The sequence below is a fragment of the Grampus griseus genome, assembly GCF_964374135.1.
Source record: "Grampus griseus genome assembly, chromosome: 6".
In the NCBI taxonomy this organism is placed as follows: Eukaryota; Metazoa; Chordata; class Mammalia; order Artiodactyla; family Delphinidae; genus Grampus; species Grampus griseus.
In genome coordinates, this window is record NC_139000.1 from 1,141,853 (window position 1) to 1,161,922 (window position 20,070).

Genomic DNA, 20,070 nt, shown 5'->3' on the forward strand with positions numbered 1-20,070 from the left:
GTTTAGTTGGCTAGCGAGTTAACTCAGAGAGCCCGAGAGGTGCGGCCTGCTGGGCGCGAGCGGCGTGCTGCCTGGGAGGCGCCGGCCAATGCGGAGACTTCCTCGCCCGCGATGGCTCCTATCAGCGTCTCTTCCTCGTTCGCTTCTGCGGTTCTGCGCGCCTGTCGCGTGCTGGGCTCTGTTCTGGACTTGGGCGCCGTGGGCTCAGGGCAGACACGGCCCCTGCCCTCATGGAGTCCACTTTCCGGTGTGGGGGCAGGAGAGGCAGCATGACACGTGACGTGTCAGGTGGAGGCGAGCACGGTGGGTGGGGCTCGGAGCAACCCCGTAACCGTGGGATCAGGCATGTAACGGAGCACAGAGCAGGTGGCCCTCGGCCCCAGCATCACACAGTGCAGAGTGGAGCCCAGCCCTAGCTCTTTCTCCAGAGCGTGTGTTCCTAACCACTGCCGCATCCTGCCTGCACTGCCCCGGGCCCTCGCTGGCCCTTCTGTGAGGAAGCAGGGCGGGGACGGCAACTTCCCTTAAAAGAGGAGGTTCAGAGGGTCGGGTGGAAGTGACTCGGCTGCCCGGCTGCAGAGGGATGGAACGTTCTGCGTCTCTGTCACCTGGTCCGTCTGTTTCCAGTGAGTCACCTGCGAGCCTTGGGCGAGGCGTGGGGTGGGGGTGGGGGGAACAGGTTAATTCTCATCCTCGCTCCTAGGCTGAGAGCAAACAAGGTCTGTACAGGACTTCCTCTGTAGGAGGCAGAGCCCGGGCTCCAAGGACGCAGGGTTAGAAAAACACACGGTAAACGCACAGCGTCAGCTAGAAAGCTTCACCTCCTGCCTCTGACTGCACAGGGACATCCAGGGACACGCGATCTCTGCAGGAAGGTGCCTTCTGGGGCCTGGCCCTGCCTCTGTACAGCAGCCAACGTTTTTCCCATTGAGAAAATAATAGTGACGTGTTTTAACAAAGAGAAAAAAGGAAAACTGTGCCCTCGGCTGGAAGAGAGTGGGGCAGGGCAGATAGCTGATGGAGAAGCTCTTCATCAGGACAGCTGAGTGGGGTCTGGCTGGCGGGGGGCGTGGGCTGCGTGCTGGGACCCCGGGAAGCTGGAGTGGAGGGCCGGGGGGGCAGGTCCGGAGGGCGTCACGGCTCCACTCCCCGAGTGCTGGGTGGCGGTCCGAAGGTCCCAGGAGAGCTGGGACTGGCTGTCTTCCTCATTGACTGTGACCCTGATGGGTGGCCATGGCTGTCGCTGGCAGGTGGGGTCCACTGGGCAGTGCCGGGCTGGGCTGAGGGGCTGCACCCTCCTGGGGTGGGGAGGGCACCTTTCCTGCTTCGTATCTTGTCTATAAATAGTGAAAGGATGTGGCTCTGCAGAGCTGATTGAGCGCCCTGATCGCTTTCCTCAAGAATGTAATGATGAGGCCTCCACACACAGGCAGCTGCTTTTATCCGGACTCAGAAAACCCCCGGCAGACTTTTCCTCTCCAGGCTCGTGCCCCCTTGGGGTGGTGGCCAGCTCTGCTTTCCTCTAAACCCCCAGTTTCCCCAGGTGGGGAAAGCTGAGGCTGAGAGATGAAGAGGCTGGGAAAGGGGGTGGGGATGTGAGGCCAGCTTGCATCAGCTTCTGCCTTCGTGTACGGGCATATCCAGAACTTTTCAGACTCTTTCCGGAGGCTTTAATGAGTGGCTGGCTCCGGGGCATCATGACTGTGGGTCAGGATGTGTTTGACGGTCCCGAAGCTCCCGGCGGGGCTGTCTCTGGTGGGCCCCGCCTCGTGCCCCGCCGCAGACGACCTAGCAGATACAGAGCCAGCTGGCTCTGGTTTGCTGTGCCCCTTCGGACTCGCGTCTCCTTTCTGGGCCCCAGGTTCCTCCTCTGTACGTGAGGGTGTGGGGTTAGGTGGCCCCTGGAGCTCCCTTCCAACTGCATCCCCGCAGGACCCTGGGATGTGCCTGTAGATGCCCGGATGGTGGCAGTGGGCAGCAGCGTGGTGGGAGAGAGGTGGAGAGGTGGCGTGGAGAGGTGCCCAGGAGTCAGACCTGGCTGTGCAGCTGGGCAGCTTCTGCTGGTCTGGGGCCAGCTCTGGGCCCTGGTGTCCTTACCGCCTGGCCCGCTGGGCTGGGGACACACCCACTAGAGAGGGAGCAGTGATTGACAGGTACTGCAGAGGAGGGGCTGGCGGGCAGAGGAAGGCCCTTTGCCAGAGTGGCTTCTGTTGGCTTCTCCCCCGGCATCTCCTTCCAAGGCCTTGCCGCCCTCCCCGACTCTGCTCTCTGAGAGCACGGGGAGCTGACGACTAGATTGGGGGGATCGATATTTGCTTTTAGGTGGTCAGTTGCACACATCCTAAGTTTTATGATTTTAGCTGGTTAAAGTGTACATTTCAGTGGCGTTAAGTACATTCACAAGGTTGTGGACCCATCGCCCGTATCTAGTTCCAGAGCTTTTTCATCACCCGGCACAAAATCCCATACCCATTAAACAGGCACTCGCCCTTCTCCTCCCCGCCAGCCCCTGGCGAGCACTCGTCTGCTGTCTGTCTCTGGCGTTACCTGTTCTGGACGTTTCACACGCGTGGAACCGTGCCTCTCCTCTCTCTTACCTGTCTTCGTTCACTCAGTGTGCATGTCCATGCCTCGCTCCTCTGGGCGCTGGACTTGACCTGCCTGAGACTGTCAGGGACTGGCTGGCGGTGGCACCAGCATCCTAGTCCGTATGTGGTCTTGGACAGAAGTCCAGAGGGGGTGGGTGTTGGGGGTGGTGGACGTGCGGAAGGCTTCTTGGAGGAGTTGGTGCTCATTTCCGTGCCTGTGTGGCCGCCCGCCTGGCAGCCGCGGAGCCCCTCGAGTCGGGCCCGGCACGTATTGGGTGTATTCGTTAGGATGGCCCAGCGTGCCCGCGGTGCCAGCCTGCTCAGGGCTCCACGTCAGCTTGCGGCCTCGGCTTCTGCCGCTGGGCCTTGGCTGGCGCCGGCTGAGCACCAGCGGGCCCAGAGGAGGGGCACCAGGGCTCCAGGGCCAGCGCCCCACCTGCCCGGCATCAGCGTCAGGAATGCGAGGGGAAAGCAGACTTTTATTGAGCACTTACTAGGTGCTGGGGCTGGGGCTGGGCGGGCAAGGCAGACGCAGGCCCGGCCTGTGCAGGAGAAGGAGGCTCGTTGTTTCGGAGCCAGACTTCCGGGCAGACGCCTTAACTGCCTGTGGTGCGAGGCCAGTGCTGTGGGCACAGCCCACCCGGGTGCCCCAGGCCTGCCGCGGCCTTGGAGTGAGCCCACCGCGGAGACAGCGGGCAGATGGGCTGGGACAGGTCAGCAGGCAGTGCAGCCGCAGGCAGGAGAAGCAGCTAGGGGCAGCGGCGGGCAGTAAGGCTTTGGATGTGAGACCCTCGGCCCCTGCCCACGTCATCTGCCTGCTTCGCGGCCTCTCCCTGGGGTGGGAGCACATCCTTTCCTGGACCCTCAGGGTCCGCTCAGAGTTACTGGGTGTACCCCTAGCAGGAGGCACTCAGCCTTGTGTGAGAGGAGAGAGGGCCAGGGGTCTGGCCCTTCGCTCTTAGCCACAGATGGGTCCCCTCCAAGTGGCCCTCGGGGCTCAGGGAGGCTCCGTGTTTCCTCCAGGGCACCAGAGGGGCCCGCAGGCCCTTGAGAAAGTGGCCCTCCTACGGTGTTAGCATCATCCCAGTGGGGAGGGTCGAGCTGGTCCCCGCGTCACAGGTGGGGGTAGCTCTCTGTGCATCTCTGGGACGCATGGAGCTACGGGAACAGGACCCCTGCCCAGGGTTTCACCACTGAGTGGTCCCTTCTTCTGAGGGTCTCCTCCCGCCCCGCACCCTCTGCCCCTGCGATGGGAGCATTCTGGGAAAGGGGGCCCTCGACCTCGCCGTCCACTCCCCCAGGCTTGGGGGCAGGGGTCATCATCCCGTCGTCCACACTGTGGAGTGTATGAGGTCAAGCACTGCCTGCTCCCCACTCCCTTCCTGACACCGAGCTGCTGCCTTGAGTGGGCACCCATCAGGTGGGGTGTGGACACCTCCAGAGGGCCCGGCCTCTCCTTCCAGGCAGCGTGCCCCACTCTGCGGCTCAGGCCTCCCGGGACTCCCTGCCACGTGCTGCACTGGGGGGTCTTGGGCTCTCCTGGGCTGGGGCTGGGGGCCGTCTTCGGAGGTCTGACCTGGAGCCTCTCTCCGCCTGAGCGATGGCGGCGGCCCTCTGGGGCCCTCACGGTTTCCTGGAAGGAGTGCCCGGGGTCCTGGCTCCCAGCGAGCCTCGATGGGGGCGGGGGATGCCCTGGGGAGGCCTCACCTCCAACACCTACATGGCGGTTCCCAGCCCTGAGAGTCGCTCGGGCGGCCAGCCCCCGCCAGCCTTCACCTGGGAGTCCTTGCGGGGCGGGTGCCAGGCGCACAGAGCCCACTCCCACCCCACGGCTGCCCGGGGACAGGTGGGTGCCGGGTGGGAGCCGCTTTCAGCGGCAGTAGGCCAGGCCCAGGCCCAGCTCTGTTGTCGGGACTTTCGCCAAAGAAACGGCCGCGTTGTGACCCCGCCGCGCGCAGCCTGGCCTGGCTCCGTGAGGTGGGAGCCTCGTCCCCGCCCGTCCCGCCTGCTCCGTCTGTCACCGGGCTGGGTGTCAGTCGTGTGTCTCTGAAGGGCTTGAATTGGTTGCTCTTCTCAGCTGGGTAAACGGTCCCTCGTCCCTCTGTTGACACTGTGATTTGCTGAACAAACTCTCGCCGCACAGGTGGCACGAAAGGCCAGCCTCACCCAGCCCAGCCGAGGGCTCGTGCAGGCGGGTCCCGCGTCGTCACATGGCCCTTAGTGTGAGGGCGGTGGGCCTGGGAGAGGGGCTGAGGGTCTGATACACGCTGGATGGGGGACAGACAGCTGGAGGCTGGGAAGAGCCCCGGCTCTGGGCCTGGTGCCAAGGTGCCGCTCGGGCCCGGGGCCGTCCCCTTCTCCGGGGATCCCTCCCGGCCTCCCGCCTCCTTCACCCCAAGATCATGGGCCAGCACGCGTCACAGCCGAGGGCGGCCCCTCTGCCGAGCCCCGGGGAGGCCCCCGGCCCCGTTTCAGCATCGGCCAGCCTGCTGGGCCCCAGAAGCTGCCGGGAGGTCGTGGCGCTGCCCTGGACCCTGGCCGCCCCGGCAGATCGTCGAGGGCCCACGGGGAACGCGTGTGCGAGGAGGTGGGCGGCAGCCTCTGGGAAGATCTGTCAGCACCCCAGCAGCAGGGCCTGGGGCACGGGGACCTGCCTCCCACCATTTCCTCTCTGTTTCGGTTGTTGATAAGCGGAAACTGCACGGTTACTGGAAATGAGAGGTTTGGGGGAGAAGCCAGAGTTTTGAGTATGCGTGTTTTTCCCTGAGAGCTTTTCAGTAAGAGCGATGCTGAGCTAAAGGCCGGGCTAAGGCGGGGACAGGCGGGGGCCTGGCCACACTTCCGCCCCTTGGGGCCTCCGTCTCCCGTCCATCCAGAGGGCTGGGGGAGGTGACTACCTCTGGGCCTTCTGGGTCAGCCGAGGGTCTCATTACCCCGCTCCCCAGGCCGGTACCTGCTCCTAAGGGGCGGCCCCAAAGGGCGGGGCTCCCCTCACTTCCTCCTCCGGGGTCAGGATGTCTGGCAGGGCTGTGTGTCCCGGCACCCACCATGGCAGGGGCCCAGGTCATGGTGGCCTCCCCCCGGGTGGTCCAGGGCCCAGGGCACTTGGGTCCAAGTGCCTCCAGCATGGGCACTCGGCAGGTATGTGGTGTGCGCGCCTGGTTGAGGGCTGGAGCCGTGGGCGCGGAGCAGGGAGTGGAGGCAGGTGGGCAGATCCAGGTTTCGGGAAGGCCCGGCTTGCAAGACACAGGGAGGCTCAGTCTGAGCCGGTTGCCCAGCACTGGGCTTCCCCCGTCCCAGCACGCTGCTCCCGCCTGGCCGGGCTGGGATGGTGCGGCCACGTCCGTAGCGCGGCCTGTGCTGGGCTGTGTGACCTTGGGCTGCTCACTGACCTCTCTGAGCTCCCCTATGAGAACTGTGCTGGGCTGTGTGACCTTGGGCTGCTCACTGACCTCTCTGAGCCCCCCTATGAGAACTGTGCTGGGCTGTGTGACCTTGGGTTGCTCACTCACCTCTCTGAGCTCCCCTATGAGAACTGTGCTGGGCTGTGTGACCTTGGGCTGCTCACTCACCTCTCTGAGCCCCCCTATGAGAAGTATCGCAGGTCGGCCCCACGTGGTGGCCCTGTGGATCGATCCCAATGGGACACGTCGACTTAGCTTTACTCCACACTGGAGCTCGTTCCTAACACTCCGAGGCCTCGTCCAGAAAGCTCTCCCAGAGACTAGCCGAGCTCAGGATTTGGGCAGAAGGGCATGCCCCACCCAAGAACCTACTGCTTTCCGCACGGGGAAGAGCCCCCCAGACGGCCCTAGACCCATACCAACTGGCCCAGGATGCCCGGGTGGCCCCAGGGTGTGACAGTGCAGGCCTGGGTGCAGCTGGCAGGATTCTATCTTCTGGTGTTTCCTGTGCCCCCCGGTGCCTTGGGGAATGTGCTGGGCCTGGGGTGAGAGCAAGGGCTATAAGTGTATGGCCAGGGGTACCATGGACCCGTGTGCAAGCCTGGGGAGGGGGCACGGGAGCCTGGTGGTCTGCCTTGGGTGGGGTGGGTGGCGGTGGGCAGGTGGCCTGCCTGAGCTGGGAGGAGGGTCCAGAGAGAGGGGCGCTGGTCGTGGGCCCTGGGATCCCACGGAAGCCTGCGCCCTGTGCTGCGGCTTAGTCAGGGGCCGGCTCTCCCTCGGCCTGGCCTGGGGATGGCTGGCTGTGGCCTCCGTCCCCTCCGTCCCCAGAGCCAGACAAGACAGGAAGGAAGGCCACGCAGGCACTGTGGGTGAGGGTGGTGACAGGTGTCCGGTACTGGTGGGGCCCTCCTGCTGCCTGGAAGGGGTGCGGGGGAGCTGGGGCCCAGAGCGGTCCCACCCACCGGCTGGGAGCTCCCCAATTCCCAGGCTTCTCACCCAGACATCCCCCCCCAATCTGGGGTTTTGAGTTTCAGCTGATCTTGTGGGGTTGTAAGAATGCATTGTCTGCTCCGGCCCTCCCGGTCTGGGGAGAGCAGGCGGTCAGGCAAGAAATCCAGGCTGCTGGGGGCAGGGGGCGGGGGACAGCTGGGGCGCAGGGGACCCACACATTCCTTCCCTGCCCAGGGATCTCCTTCTGGCCCTTTAGCTGCCTCTAGGGAAGCGGCTGTGCTCTGACTGCGCCCTGGTGGCCGGCGTCGGGCCACCCTTGGGGGCAGGAGAGGTTAAGAACTGCATTCAAATCCAGGTGGTGCCGTGGGCATAAGCTGGCTGAGCCCTGCTTTGCTCATCTGTGAAATGGGCCCGGTGTGTCCTTGCAGGGCTGTTTCAAGAGTAAGATGAGATACAGCTGGCAGAGTCCAAGTAGGTCCGGGAGTGCGGGGGGGTGCTGTCCACAGTGTCTTCATTCTGGGACCCATGTCAGGGGGTCCTTGGTGTCCTCCCCCTGCATTCTCGACCAGACGCTGGACACAAGCGGGGCTGCCCCCAGCGTCTGCCCTGGTCAGTGGGAGAGGACAGGAGCGCCGCCGGGCCACCCTTCCCTCTTCCCGAACCTCTGGGACGGCATCTGCTCCTGAGAGCAGAGGCGGGAAGTTGCAGACTGGTTTCTGGCTTTGGTGCGGAGCTCGGTCTGCAGTTGCTGACTTAATTCATCGCGTTTTGGATTAAGCCCTCCCCGTGGCGCCAGGCTGCGCGCGCGTCCACCCCTTCATTGCATCCGAGCGTCTGGGGACGCAGGTCTGGCTCCGTCCTGCTTGGGAGCAGAGGCCCCCGGCAGCTGTGGGGATCCCTGGCAGTGGGGGCGGCAGGCTCGTCCACGTGGGTCTCGGGGCCGTTGGGGTGAGCCCAGGGAAGGACGCCCATTCCAGCCTTTCTCCAGCTTCAGACTCCATCTTTTGGGGGTGGTTGGTAAATTCCCCCAGCAGAGTGCGGGCGTGGGGGGCAGCAGGCTTTTCGCACACGCCCAACAGCCCCCGGGGCTCTCTCGGGACAGCCCGTTCCCGGGACACCCTGGCCCCGTTGGCTGTGCCTTTTACAGTGTCTGGGGTGGGGGGGGGCTGGCCAAGCAGCGGCCGTCCCTGCCCCATGGGTGGTCTGGGTTGCCTCTGCCCGCTGCAGCTGGGCCATCTCCGGGAAGCCGCTAGACCTCTGCACCGGCCCTTCCGTCCCTTCAGACGGGCAAGCCACTTCCCACGTCAAGGGTGGGGCAGCTCTGAGCGCCGCGGGGGGCCCTGAGCCGCGGGCGGGCATTGTTTTCCCTGCAGTGGGAAAGGTGGCTTCCGTCCCACACACAAAGGGTTTCCCCGTGCTCCAGCACTTTCTATTTCCAGCGTATTTTAAACCATCCAGAGATGCAACTTGGGAGAAAGATTCTAGACAAAGAGCGGAGAGTGCTGGGAGCAGCTGCGGGGGCCCAGTGCGCTCCACACCCCGCCCCACCCCGGGGCCAGGTCTCCTCCTCGGCTGCTGCTGCCACTCCGGGCTGGGGACCACTGTTGTTCGGGGTTGGGTCTGTCTGCACCAGACCTGGCTGGTCCCTTTCCAGGGTGCCCCATCCCTCTGCAGCCCTGACTGCCCTTCTCCTCCTTCCCGACGCCCTGGGAGCCAGGGCAGGGACCCCCCCACCCCGCCCCACGCAGCTCTGAGCTGCCCCAGCCCAGCGGCTGCACAGGCTGGAGGGAGACCACAGCTCTGCCAGCTCTGGTGGGCCCCCCTGCAGCCACTTCCTGGGGCAGTGGGGCGGCAGGTCGGGCAAGGGGGCAGCACTCCCACACTGTAGCCTCCAGACCCATGGAGGGCCGACCACGCTCCGGGCTGACCCGGCACACCCCACCTGAGCCGTGCCCTGATGCAGGAGGGGGCAGAGATGAGGGGAGTGCAGAGGGCCATCTTCCAGGGACCCGGCACACCCCACCTGAGCCGTGCCCTGATGCAGGAGGGGGCAGAGATGAGGGGAGTGCAGAGGGCCATCTTCCAGGGACCCGGCACACCCCACCTGAGCCGTGCCCTGATGCAGAAGGGGGCAGAGATGAGGGGAGTGCAGAGGCCCATCTTCCAGGGGGCCCTCGGGCACAGCAGAGTCACAGCTGGGACCCAGCCTGCCCCTCAGACCGGTATCTGGACAGAGGACCCTGCAGGCTTGAAAGAAACCTGGGACGTTGCCTGCTGTGGCTCTTCGTCCTGGGGGCTTTGGGGAGCTGAGGGCAAGGGGCCGTCGGAGTCACCAGGCACCCTCGCACCCTGGCTCTCATGTCTCCCCGGGGGGCTCTGTTCCCCAGAGCTGAGCTGTCCTGGCTCTTCCCAGTGAGGAAGGACCCCAGGACCCCGCGTGGGCGCAGTGGGGGTGGCCAGCAGGTGTCACCAAGCACGCACCCACACCTGCCGTGAGCACGTCATCCATTAGCAGCTGGTGCCTCCTGGAAGGTGTGACCCCTCGACTGGGATATGGGGGGCCTTGGACTGGCCTCTGCCCAAAGGAGCCCAGGACTGCCCCCCCACACCTTGGCCAGGAACACAGTTGGGCTCCTTGGCCCCGCCCCCTCTGGGGGAGGAGCTGGGGACCCAGAGTCTGGAGCCCCCCGTCCTGCTCTCTCCTGGCTTCAGTCTCCCTGTTCAGTCTGCAGGTGGCCCCAGTCGCCTGGGCTGGGACAGGGGTCTCAGAACCTCCCGGCCAAGCTGCCCGGGGGTGGGCGGGCCTGCCTGCCTGGTGGAGGGCCTTAGTGCTCTTTGTTCAGTGCCATGGACCACCTCTGGGGAGGAGTGCGGGTACCAAGATGAGCCACCCATGCTCCCTGGCCCCCGTCATCAGGGGCCCTGGTGACACTGTGGGTTGGAGGCTCCTGGGCAGAAAGCCTGTGAGAGGAGGCTGTGCTGGTGTGGGGAAAGGGCTTCTCGGCTGGAACCCCCTGCAGGCAGAGCTGGGCCAGGCTATGGGGTGGGAGGGGCCTTCGGCTGTGGGACCCACAACTTGGGGACGGGACCCCAGGTCCTGACTCGGCCTCCCTGGGAGCAGGCGGCTTGGTGGCCCCCAGCTTGGGGGCGGGTGTTTGGGAAGGGTAACACCCCCACACACACCTTTGTTGCTGTGAGTAACCACGCTGACCTCTGCGGCCAGAGGAAACTTTGGACTTCGGAGGTGGCGGGAAGATGGGCTGGAACGGACGCTGGTGGAGGGGCTGTCCCAGGGGCGGGCACGGGGAGTCTGCCTTCCCTGCTACTCCAGAACCAGGTGGAGCCAGGTGAGAACAGGATGGCTGCAATCAGCCGGGGGCTCCTTCCCCCTGGGGCTCTGGATGCAGGCTGCCTGCCTGGGGGGCCAGGGCCCATGGACCTGCAGAGCTGTCCCTTTCTGTGTTGGGTGGCACGGCCCCTGCCCACCTTTGGGGTGCAGGCTCCGGGCCCTGCAGATGTGGCCTCCGGCCGGGGTTACAAGCTCGTCCTGCACACCCCGGCCCCCAGGCAGCGTGGGGTGGGGGGGGCCCTCTCTGCCTGGGGAGCCCTTGTGTCCCTCACGGCTTTCCTTAAACAGGCGCACCTCCCTTGGTGCAGCGAACATGTTCCCAGAGACACATCGGTGAATTGCGTGCAGATCAAATCCATTAGTGCTGGCTAGAGCGAGAGTCTCCTCTGCCCACATGGCCAGGTTGCCTCTGCGTGGGGCCTTCTGTGAGCCCACGCAGTCCCCTCGACCCCCTGCCCGCACTCACAGGAAGCCGAGGCCCGGGCAGGCGGGGCACACCGCAGAGCTGGGGCTGGCAGAGCGGAAGGAGGCCCCTCTCGGCCCCCAAAGTCCCTTTGACCGAACTGTGTCTCACCCATCCATTGGGGGAGCCTCCAGGATGGCCCTCCCTGGGGCACCTCTGTCCCTCCTGCAGAAGGAAGGAGGCCAGCGGCACATCACTGATCCCCTGCCCCCCCCACCTCCCTCCCGGCCAGGGTGCAGGGCCCGTGCTCACCCCTGGCTCTGCCCCACTAGACCGTAAACTCCTTGAGGGCAGAACTGAGTAAATCCCTCCTCAGTACTGAGTCCCTCCCCCTTGGAACTGAGGGGAGGAGGGAGCTGTCATCTGTCCCCTGGGGGCAGCAGATGGCCTGCTTAACTTAGAAAGGAAAACAGCACAATTTAGAATTAGTCCCGGGTGAAAGGGTGAAAGGGTGAAAGGTCGAGGCAACATCTGCGTCGGGATGTTTCTTTCTGGGGTTGCATTTCTATGGAGCGGCGCTGGCTGGCGGGGTGTGGCAGGGAGGGCCGAGCAGCACAGTGGACACAGAGCTCCAGGCCGGCGGGACCGCGGCCATTTGGCGCTCCTCCGGGGGTGGGAGTGGGTGCGGGCAGAGCCTCTGTGGGGGGAGCCGGCCCCTCTGCAGCCCCTCTCCTGGGGCCTTCAGCCCCACCTGTCACTCACCTGCCGCTGGCCAGGTGGGGCCAGGACAGGTCACCCCGGCCAGATGGCCAGGTTGTGTGTGGGTGGGAGAGAAGGCCAGCGGAGGGGCAGGTGCTGGGGTGACCTCCTTCCGGAGGGGAGCAAGGAACGGGGAGCCATCGTGGGCCCCGGCTGCCGGGGGTGGGTCCTATCCCGTCTGCAGGAGGCTCGTGCCCCCCCCCGCCCCTGTCTCAGGTTCTCCACACGGCCCCCGACGGCCCCTGGCCTGGAATCGCACGGCAGGTGTTGGGTGTGACCTCCCTCTCCGAGCCCGGGCACCTGTCCCCGCCGGGCACTTACACTGACCTGCCAGGACAGGTGTCGGGGACAGAATGGCCGAGAGGGCCTTGCTCGCTGGGCTGGTGGCCTCGCCCGTGTCTGAGCAGCCTCACGGGCCTTCCGCCTCCTTAGGGACGGGTCGGTGCCGTGGGGGCCTCCCCAGGAAGCCCAGCACTGCAGCCAGGGCAGGAGAGAGGTGCAGACAGGTTCAGGGGGCAGAGGGGGCATGGCTGGAGGCTGGCCAGAGCAGGGACAGGACTCGGGGGGGGAGGGCGCTGGGGAGCGGCCTCCGGGACTGGCTGAAAGCTGCTTGCCACCCCCCACCACCCCCCAGGCCCAGACCCTGCCCGCCTGGCTCAGGGCTTCCTCCCTCCCAGCCGAGGCTCCTGGCCAGACCCTGGTCGTACCTCACACCCCACGAAGCACCTGCCTCGGCAGTCCCACCCCCGGAGGCTGCCCCCCCTCTGGCCCTGCCCATCCCCTGGCTGGGGTGCTGGTGGACGGTGGCCAGGCCTGGGCCCAGCCCCGGAGCCGGCCCGGATGGGCAGCATGCCTTCACGGCAGCGTCCACCAGGCCTGGGCGGGAGTGGGGAGGACAATGGGCCCCTCAGCTGCCGCCTTCCCCCACAGAGGGGCCTCCCTGGCTCCTGCCCCGCCCACTGGGTTGGCGGCCGCCGCGCCCGGCCGACAGCAGCTGCTGCCCGCGTACCCAGCCACAGGCGCACCTGCTCCCCAGCCGCCCTTTGTCCGCGCTGCCGACGCCTGATTTACTGGGTGCGTTTTCCCTCTTGCCGGCCCAGCATGATACAGCCTCACTGGCCGGGATGCCCCCAGTCCAGGCGGATTCTCCCACAGTCCTCCACGTTAGGCTCCCCACTCAGGCTGGGACGGAGGGGGGCTGGTTCGGGGGCACACTGCCCCATGGCTGGAGGGTGTGGGGTTGTGCCTCCGAGTGGGCCCTTCTGGTCCACTTGGGAACACGGCTGAGCAGGGCACTGCTCTAGTGGTGGCAGGCCCCGGGGTGCCCGCCCCCACCCCCGGGACCAATGATGGAGGCCTCGCCTACGAGAAGGACGGTGCCGGGCGGCCTCGTGTGGATTCCCCTGAAAGCCGTGGGGCGGGCCCGCCTCATCTCGCCCGTGCGGGTGGGCTTCCCTCCCCTTGGAGCTGGCGGGATGGGGGCAGGGCCCAGAGGCGAGAGGGAGGCATGGACAGGACTGGCTCCCATCCCGCTTCGATGACCAGGCACCCTCAGTGCAGCACCCACCGCCTGCCTGCTCCGTCAGTAGCTGGGGAAGAAAAAAGAGCCTTTTCTCCAAGTGGGAGCCGCGGCCAGCTCCCGCCTGACAATGGAGGGCATTGAGAGGTGGCGGAGGTGCTGCCTCCTGGGTCTCCCCCCTCCCAGCCCCGGGGCTCTGGGTTCCCAGTGCCACTCGGGCCGGAACCAGGCGGGCTGTAACTGGATCCACGCACAGTGGGGGTCACACCGCCTTCCCCAGGCTCTGGGGTGTGGCCTTGCAGGAGCCAAGGTGCCAGGGCGCAAGCGGCACGGGGGCCGCGTGCTGGGGTCTGTGCCCCTCGCGAGGAGCCAGCCACCCCCCGCTGCCTGAGCGGGCTGGCTCGGGCCTGAGTTACCTCCCCCGGACCCCTCCCAGAGGGCAGCTGGTTTTCTTTAAGCCAGTTGGTTTGGGACTTTCGGCTTCTGGCAGCAGATGGTGGGCCGGAGTGGCCATTTCGCGTCCTCCCCGCCGGCCCTACCCAAGCCACAGCCACAGATAAAAGGCTTCAGGGAGACAGATGCCTCCCAGGCCACGGGGACAGGGGAGCAGCCCAGCTGCTGAGAAACGCACAGACCCCGGCCGCCGAAACCGCCACCGCCAGCCCTGGGGAAGGGCCTCTCCAGGGGCCGCCCCTCCCCTTCTTCCCTGTGCGACTTTGCTTTTAGCCCCCGGGGCAGGCAGGTGGGGAGGGAGGCGGGGGCTGGCATTTGTCGGGGGCAGGGGTTCTGGTGGGCTGTGGAAAGTGGGATGGTCCGGGCTCAGGAGGGCCCTCTCTTCATCCAGGGGAGCCCAGACTCCTGGCAGCACCCCCTGCTGCCCCGCCAGGCGGGAGGAGGCTCCGCCCACAGGTGCCCAGAGCTGTGGGCCCAGCGTTGGGGCCGCCTTCTCAGGCTGCTGCAGGCTGGGGGCGTTGCCGCTGGGAAGAGTGATGCCTGGCTGGTCCCAGAGCCTTTCCTGAGATTTTTCCTCGAGTGCAAGGCTGCGAGGTGACCTCGCAGGGCAGTTTATGGCCCAGCCCCCAGAAGCCGAGGCGACAGGGGGCCAAGGGGGGCCCTGGGGTGGGGATGGCAGGCGCTGAGCCCTTCCCTGCAGGGAACGCGTGGCCCCAGGCCTGGCACCAGGAGGGCGGCAACCTGCCTCCCCTGCCCCAGTCACAGCCTGGGCAGTGAGTACCCGGGGAGCGTGCCGGCCTGCCAGAGCGGTGGTCCTCCTGGACCCCGGCTTCTCCAGCCGGGCAGCAGGTGCCTCTGCTCCTGGCTGGCGTTGCGTGGACATCTGTCGTGAAGCCTTGACCCCCGCACAATGGAAAAGCCGTGTCTGGGTGCTATGTGTGGGTGGGGATGGGTGCTGACCAGCACGGCCCCCAACGCATCAGACCCCTGACAAAGAACTCCAGGTCGCGAAGAAAACGGGAAGCCAGGCCACGTCGTGTTGGCAGTCGTTTCCGCGTTTGCTATCCTATTGATGTTGAAAGAAAAAAGGCTGTGAACTCTTTTATTAACCAAATAACGCACGTTTATTACCGAAAAGCTAAAGAGGAGAGAAAGCAGACAGCCCCCCGAAACTAAAGATTTTACAGAGCGCTGCTCCCCTCGGCAGAGAATGGCCGTGTCTGCCCGTGTGGTCCCCTTCTCGGTGGCTTGCCAGGGTGCAGACAGGTGCCCCCGTGAGTTCTGAAACCTATGCCGGCACCCACCGAACACTCTGGTCTCTAGTTTCTCCAATTAACATAATCACTTTTCTTTATGGAGGTGAAATTCACTTAATATAAAATTAACCACTTAAAAGCGTACAGTTCAGTGGCGTTAGGCACACTGGTGATATTGGGCAACCCCCGCCCCCTCTGGTCCCAGAACTTCCCCTCTCTCCTCACGGGGCCTCACCCGGCTGTGCCCGCTGCCCGGGGTGGGGCCCCACCGACGCCGGGGCTGGTGGCGGGCGGTGGCTGGGGAGCGGGTACTCACCGCCCCGGTGTGTCTGCCGCAGCTGCAGCGGAGCCTTTGCGGGCCAGCGATGCCAGGCGCCCAACCCCTGCCTCAGCGCCCCCTGCAAGAACGGCGGGACGTGCCACACGGTGGAGCGCGACGGCCTTGTGGACTACGCCTGCCGCTGCCGCCTGGGCCTCTCGGGGCCGCTGTGCCTGACGCCCCGCGACCATGCCTGCCTCGCCAGCCCCTGCCTCAACGGTGGCACCTGCGACTTGCTGACTCTCACCGAGTACAAGTGCCTCTGCCCCCCGGGCTGGTCAGGTGAGGACGCCGGCGGGAGACGCGGCTGTGGCGCTCGCGAGGGGTGGGCAGGCCCCGGCCCTCCCCCAGCTGCCCGCACAGCAGTTGCCGGCCCGTCTGTGTGGCTGGGGAGGGCTCTGCTCGGCCGTTGGGGTCCGTGATCCAGAAGTGGCGCAGAGCCCCCCCCCGGAGGGTCCCCACGCCCCTCTCCAGCCCTGGAGGGCCCCACCCCTGCCCGCCTCTGTGAGCAAAGGGGACACTCCCACCTCCCTCCTGCCAGGAGTGCAGGCCCCCCTTCAGGAGCCGTGACGTCACTGCGGGCACCAGAGTTTAAGAACACGGGCTCTGGAGGGGCGCCTGCCGCCGTGCATCCTGCGACGGTCACTCAGCCCCTAAGCTGTCGGGGTCCTGAGGTGTCAGGAGCCGACGCGTGGGGCCCATCCCCGGCGGGCACCTCCGTGGTGCCTGGAGGCCGCCCCCGGCTCTTGGGACAGCCTGGCGCGGGGAGCAGAGAGGCCGGCTGACCCCCTTCGCCCCTCCCCCACCAGGGAAAACATGCCAGCAGGCGGACCCCTGCGCCTCCAACCCCTGTGCTAACGGGGGCCAGTGCCTGCCCTTCGAGGCCTCGTACATCTGCGGCTGCCCACCCGGCTTCCACGGCCCCACCTGCAGGCAGGACGTCAACGAGTGCAGCCAGAACCCCGGGCTCTGCCACCACGGTGGCACCTGCCACAATGAGGTCGGCTCCTACCGCTGCGCCTGCCGCGCCACCCACACCGGCCCCCACTGCGAGCTGCCCTACGTGCCCTGCAGCCCCTCCCCCTGTCAGAACGGGGGCACCTGCCGCCCCACGGGGGACACCGCCCACGAATGCGCCTGCCTGCCAGGTACCGCTCGCTGCCCCCTGCTGGGGGTGGCCGTGCTCCCCCTGCCTGGTGGGAGGGCGGGGGGTGCCCAGGGCGGAGGGAGCACAGGGCTGGAGCGGGGGCCGGCTGGGCCTGGGGTTGGACGTCCACTGGACGTGGGCGATTGGAAGGCAGCCTTGGGTGTGGTGTAGGGGCGGGGCTGGAATGGGGGCCACCCGTTAGGCACCTGCCCACCCACTTCTGCCCGCGGACGGGTCCGCTGTGACCAGACGGCTGGGCCCATGACCCCCGATGCTCCTCCCCTGCCGCCAGTCTTCTCCAGGCCACTCAGGAACCCCCGAATCTTGAGCTCCCTGGGACCACGTGCACGTTATAGAACTCTCCACGGCAGCAGGGAGCACCCTCCCTCGTGCGGCCCCCGGGCTTCCCCTGTGTCCCCGAGGTGGGGCTGGGGCTTACGCGTCACTTGCCCCAGTGGTGGCCCTTCCTCCTGGCCCCCCTGGTCTCCCACCAGTGGAGCGACAGTGGCGGGCACAGCCCCCCACCCCCCAGCAGCTCCACTGTCCCTGTTGTGTGTCCCACACTTGCCACTGTAGTTTTCATCTGAGTCAGTTTTGCTGCCAGTGATCTAAAAATACTGGTAACGACAAAGAGGTTTGAAGAGCTCTCGTCTGTCGTCTGAGCACTGGCGGTTAGGCGGTTAGGCAGGAACGAGGAAGGGAAGGGTGTTTCAGGAGGGGGGCGGGATGAGGTTTGGGTGCTGGAGGGGAGCCCGGGGTCTGGCGGACCCAGGGGTGAGCCGAGGGTCGCCCCAGCCCCCATGCTGCCACAGCCCAGCTCGGCCCCTGCAAAGAGGAAGTGCTCTGCCCGCCCACCGTCCATGAGCCCCGGGCCTTGTCACTGCAGCGGCCGCCTCTGCGTGCAGACGCCGGGCGCATGCACTTCCTGCGTGTCAGTGGCGCTCCCCTCGCCGCCTGCCTGCCGCGGCGCTGCTGGCCGCCCGGCTGGGCTGCTCAGCTGTCCACAGGGGGCTGGGCCAGGCGTGCCTCCCGGTTCTGGGTTCAAATGCCTTCTTGGTGGTTGTGGGACCCCAGGCCTGGGACCTTGTGTCTAGCCACGTGGGTCAAGCAGGGCTGTGGAGGTGGGCGGAGTGGGGGGCCAGCCAGCGGATGCTGCACACCTGGGGCAGGTGTGGCCCCACCTGGGGGGGGTGAGGTGAGACCCAGCCCGCTTTAGAACTCACCCTCCAAGGCCAGGGAGAAGCAGCGCTTCCGGCCCACCGCATACAAGGGGGTCTGGAGTGAGGGCTCCGGGCTCCCGTGCGGGGGCCTCAGAGGGAGGGGCAGGAGGGAGTCCAAAGGCACCCCGGGAGGAGCATTAATCAGTAACTGGCTGCAGGTTGGGCTATTGCCAGACGCCCCTTTCTGGGTTGATTATTGAACCAGCGGGAGTTGAATGGATTAATAGCTAACTGGCTGGCCACGGAGTTGGTGCTGCAGAGGCGGGCCCAGGCTGGGGGAGGATGTGGGCCCTGCTTGGGGCGCCCCCGGGCCCAGTGCAGCCCCTGCAAGGCGGGGTGTCTGTGGCCACACACGGGGGTGTTGCAGAGAACCCCCAGCGTGGGGCGAGCCAGCAGACGGCGCCCAGTTGCTGGAGCCACTACACAGAACGTCTTTTACAGCAGAACCTCTAGAACCCTGTAATCCCGAGTCCCTGTCTGTTCAGCCGGCTCTTTACAGAATGATTCCTTAGAGAGGAGTGTGTCGCCTGTCCCGGTCACAGGAGTGGGAAGGGTGGGGCGTGGACCCCCGAGGGTTGTGAGGCAGCGGGCATCACAGGGTAGGCCATGGAGGGACAGCTCTCTGTCCAGAGTAGGGTGTCGTGGGTGCAGCCAGGAAGGTGCCAGAGGCCAGGTTGAGCGTGGCAGGGAAGGTGAGGGCCGGGACGCGCGCTGCCCAGCCCCGTGGGGAGGCTTGACCGGGCCCCCGGCTCCCCCCTGCCACACAGGCTTCACCGGCCAGAACTGCGAGGCAAACATTGACGACTGTCCAGGAAACAACTGCAAGAACGGAGGCGCCTGCGTGGACGGCGTGAACACTTACAACTGCCGCTGCCCCCCGGAGTGGACAGGTGCATGCACGGGGAGGCCTGGGTGGGCACCACCACTGCTGGAGCACACGCACGTGGCGGGCCAGAGGGGGGCCGAGAACCTGGTCCAGGCCGGCAGGGATTCCGGAGTGACCAGGGGCTGCCCCGCCGCCGGGCTCCCAGGCTTCCGCCCCAGCAGCCAGCACAGATGTGGCAGCAGCTGGTCTGTGCGGGCCATTTGCAGCCTGGCCCCGGACAGCCCTGAGCCAGAATCAGGTCCCCAGTTTGAGCCCAGCTGCTGGGCAGGACACGGGGACGCTGGCCGGTAGGATGCCGGCCCCGCCCACAGATGAGCGTGGACCCCAGTGCACCTGTGCCCGCACAGCAGCCAGATGAGAGCCCCCTCTGGCGCCAGGGGTGCAGGGGAAGGAGTGATTCAGGCTGGCGGCAGGTGGAGGAGTCATGAGGGAAGGCTTCCTGGTGGAGGGGGCCCTGCGCCCCGAGGGGGAGGGTCTGGAGGCGCCGCCTGGCCCGACAGTCCCGGCCCCCGCAGGTCAGCACTGCACCGAGGATGTGGACGAGTGCCAGCTCATGCCTAACGCCTGCCAGAACGGCGGGACCTGCCACAATGCCCACGGCGGCTACAACTGCGTGTGTGTCAACGGCTGGACAGGCGAGGACTGCAGCGAGAACATCGATGACTGCGCCAGTGCCTCCTGCTTCCACGGTGCCACCTGCCACGACCGCGTGGCCTCCTTCTACTGCGAGTGTCCCCACGGCCGCACGGGTGAGCGCCGATGAGGCGGGTTCTCGCTGCCCTCGCCCGGCGGTGGGCCCCCTCGGGTCAGGGCTCGCGTCCGTGGCCTTGCGCAGACACACGGACTGCAGCTTTGCGGGGCCCGTGAGGGTGACCCCAAAAGGGGCCTTTCTGGGGTGAAGGGGCTGGCGGGGCTGGGGCGTTGCCTGCCGTCAGGGCTGCTGGCAGCGAACCTCCTGGAGTGACTCGGGCGTCATGGGACGCTCCACAGGGTCACTAGCAGCGGCACAGTGCGGGGGGGCCCTCCCTGGGTAGCCAGGCGGGGGTGGACCGCGGCTGTGGGCAGCCCGCGTCCCCAGGCCGGGGGCAGCGCCTCGGCTGACCCCCGCCGCCCGTGTCCAGGCCTGCTGTGCCACCTCAACGACGCCTGCATCAGCAACCCCTGCAACGAGGGCTCCAACTGCGACACCAACCCCGTCAACGGCAAGGCCATCTGCACCTGCCCCTCGGGCTACACGGGGCCGGCCTGCAGCCAGGACGTGGACGAGTGCTCGCTGGGTACGGGCGGCCAAGGGGGCAGCCAGGGCGCTGGGAACCTGGTGGAAATAGTCTGATGGGGGAGGTTCTGGAGGCCAGGGCTCCCGGAGCAGCCCCTCACTGCGCCGTGCCCGCCCACCCCCAGGCGCCAACCCCTGTGAGCACGCGGGCAAGTGCATCAACACGCTGGGCTCCTTCGAGTGCCAGTGTCTGCAGGGCTACACCGGCCCACGCTGCGAGATCGACGTCAATGAGTGCGTGTCGAACCCGTGTCAGAACGACGCCACCTGCCTGGACCAGATTGGGGAGTTCCAGTGCATCTGCATGCCCGGTACGCGGCCAGCCTCCCGCCCGAACGTCAGGGCGCCGCCTGACAGGCGGGGGTGGGGAAGCCGTGTCAAGGCCGACGGACCCCAGCGAGCACCCCGGCCGCATCTCCTCTGCCCCCCCGGCCTCCCTGCTCACCCAGGCCGCGGCCCCAGCGGGTATCTGGGGAGACCGAGCCAGGCCCGTGGGGCACAGCGGAGAGGAGGCCAGAGCCGGGCAGCTGGGTCAGCCCC

At 66.7% G+C, this 20,070-nt stretch overlaps 1 protein-coding gene across 1 annotated transcript in view; it reads left to right on the plus strand.

Annotated features, from left to right (window-relative positions):
- Window positions 1-20,070, plus strand: part of NOTCH1 (notch receptor 1) — a 46,988-nt gene that overhangs the window by 5,011 nt on the left and 21,907 nt on the right. Inside the window, exons 3-8 of the mRNA XM_082656698.1 lie at window positions 15,021-15,283; window positions 15,811-16,149; window positions 18,136-18,258; window positions 18,770-19,003; window positions 19,376-19,531; window positions 19,656-19,841. Of these exons, the coding sequence (XP_082512824.1) occupies window positions 15,021-15,283; window positions 15,811-16,149; window positions 18,136-18,258; window positions 18,770-19,003; window positions 19,376-19,531; window positions 19,656-19,841 (1,301 nt within the window). The remainder of the gene's footprint in view (window positions 1-15,020; window positions 15,284-15,810; window positions 16,150-18,135; window positions 18,259-18,769; window positions 19,004-19,375; window positions 19,532-19,655; window positions 19,842-20,070) is intronic.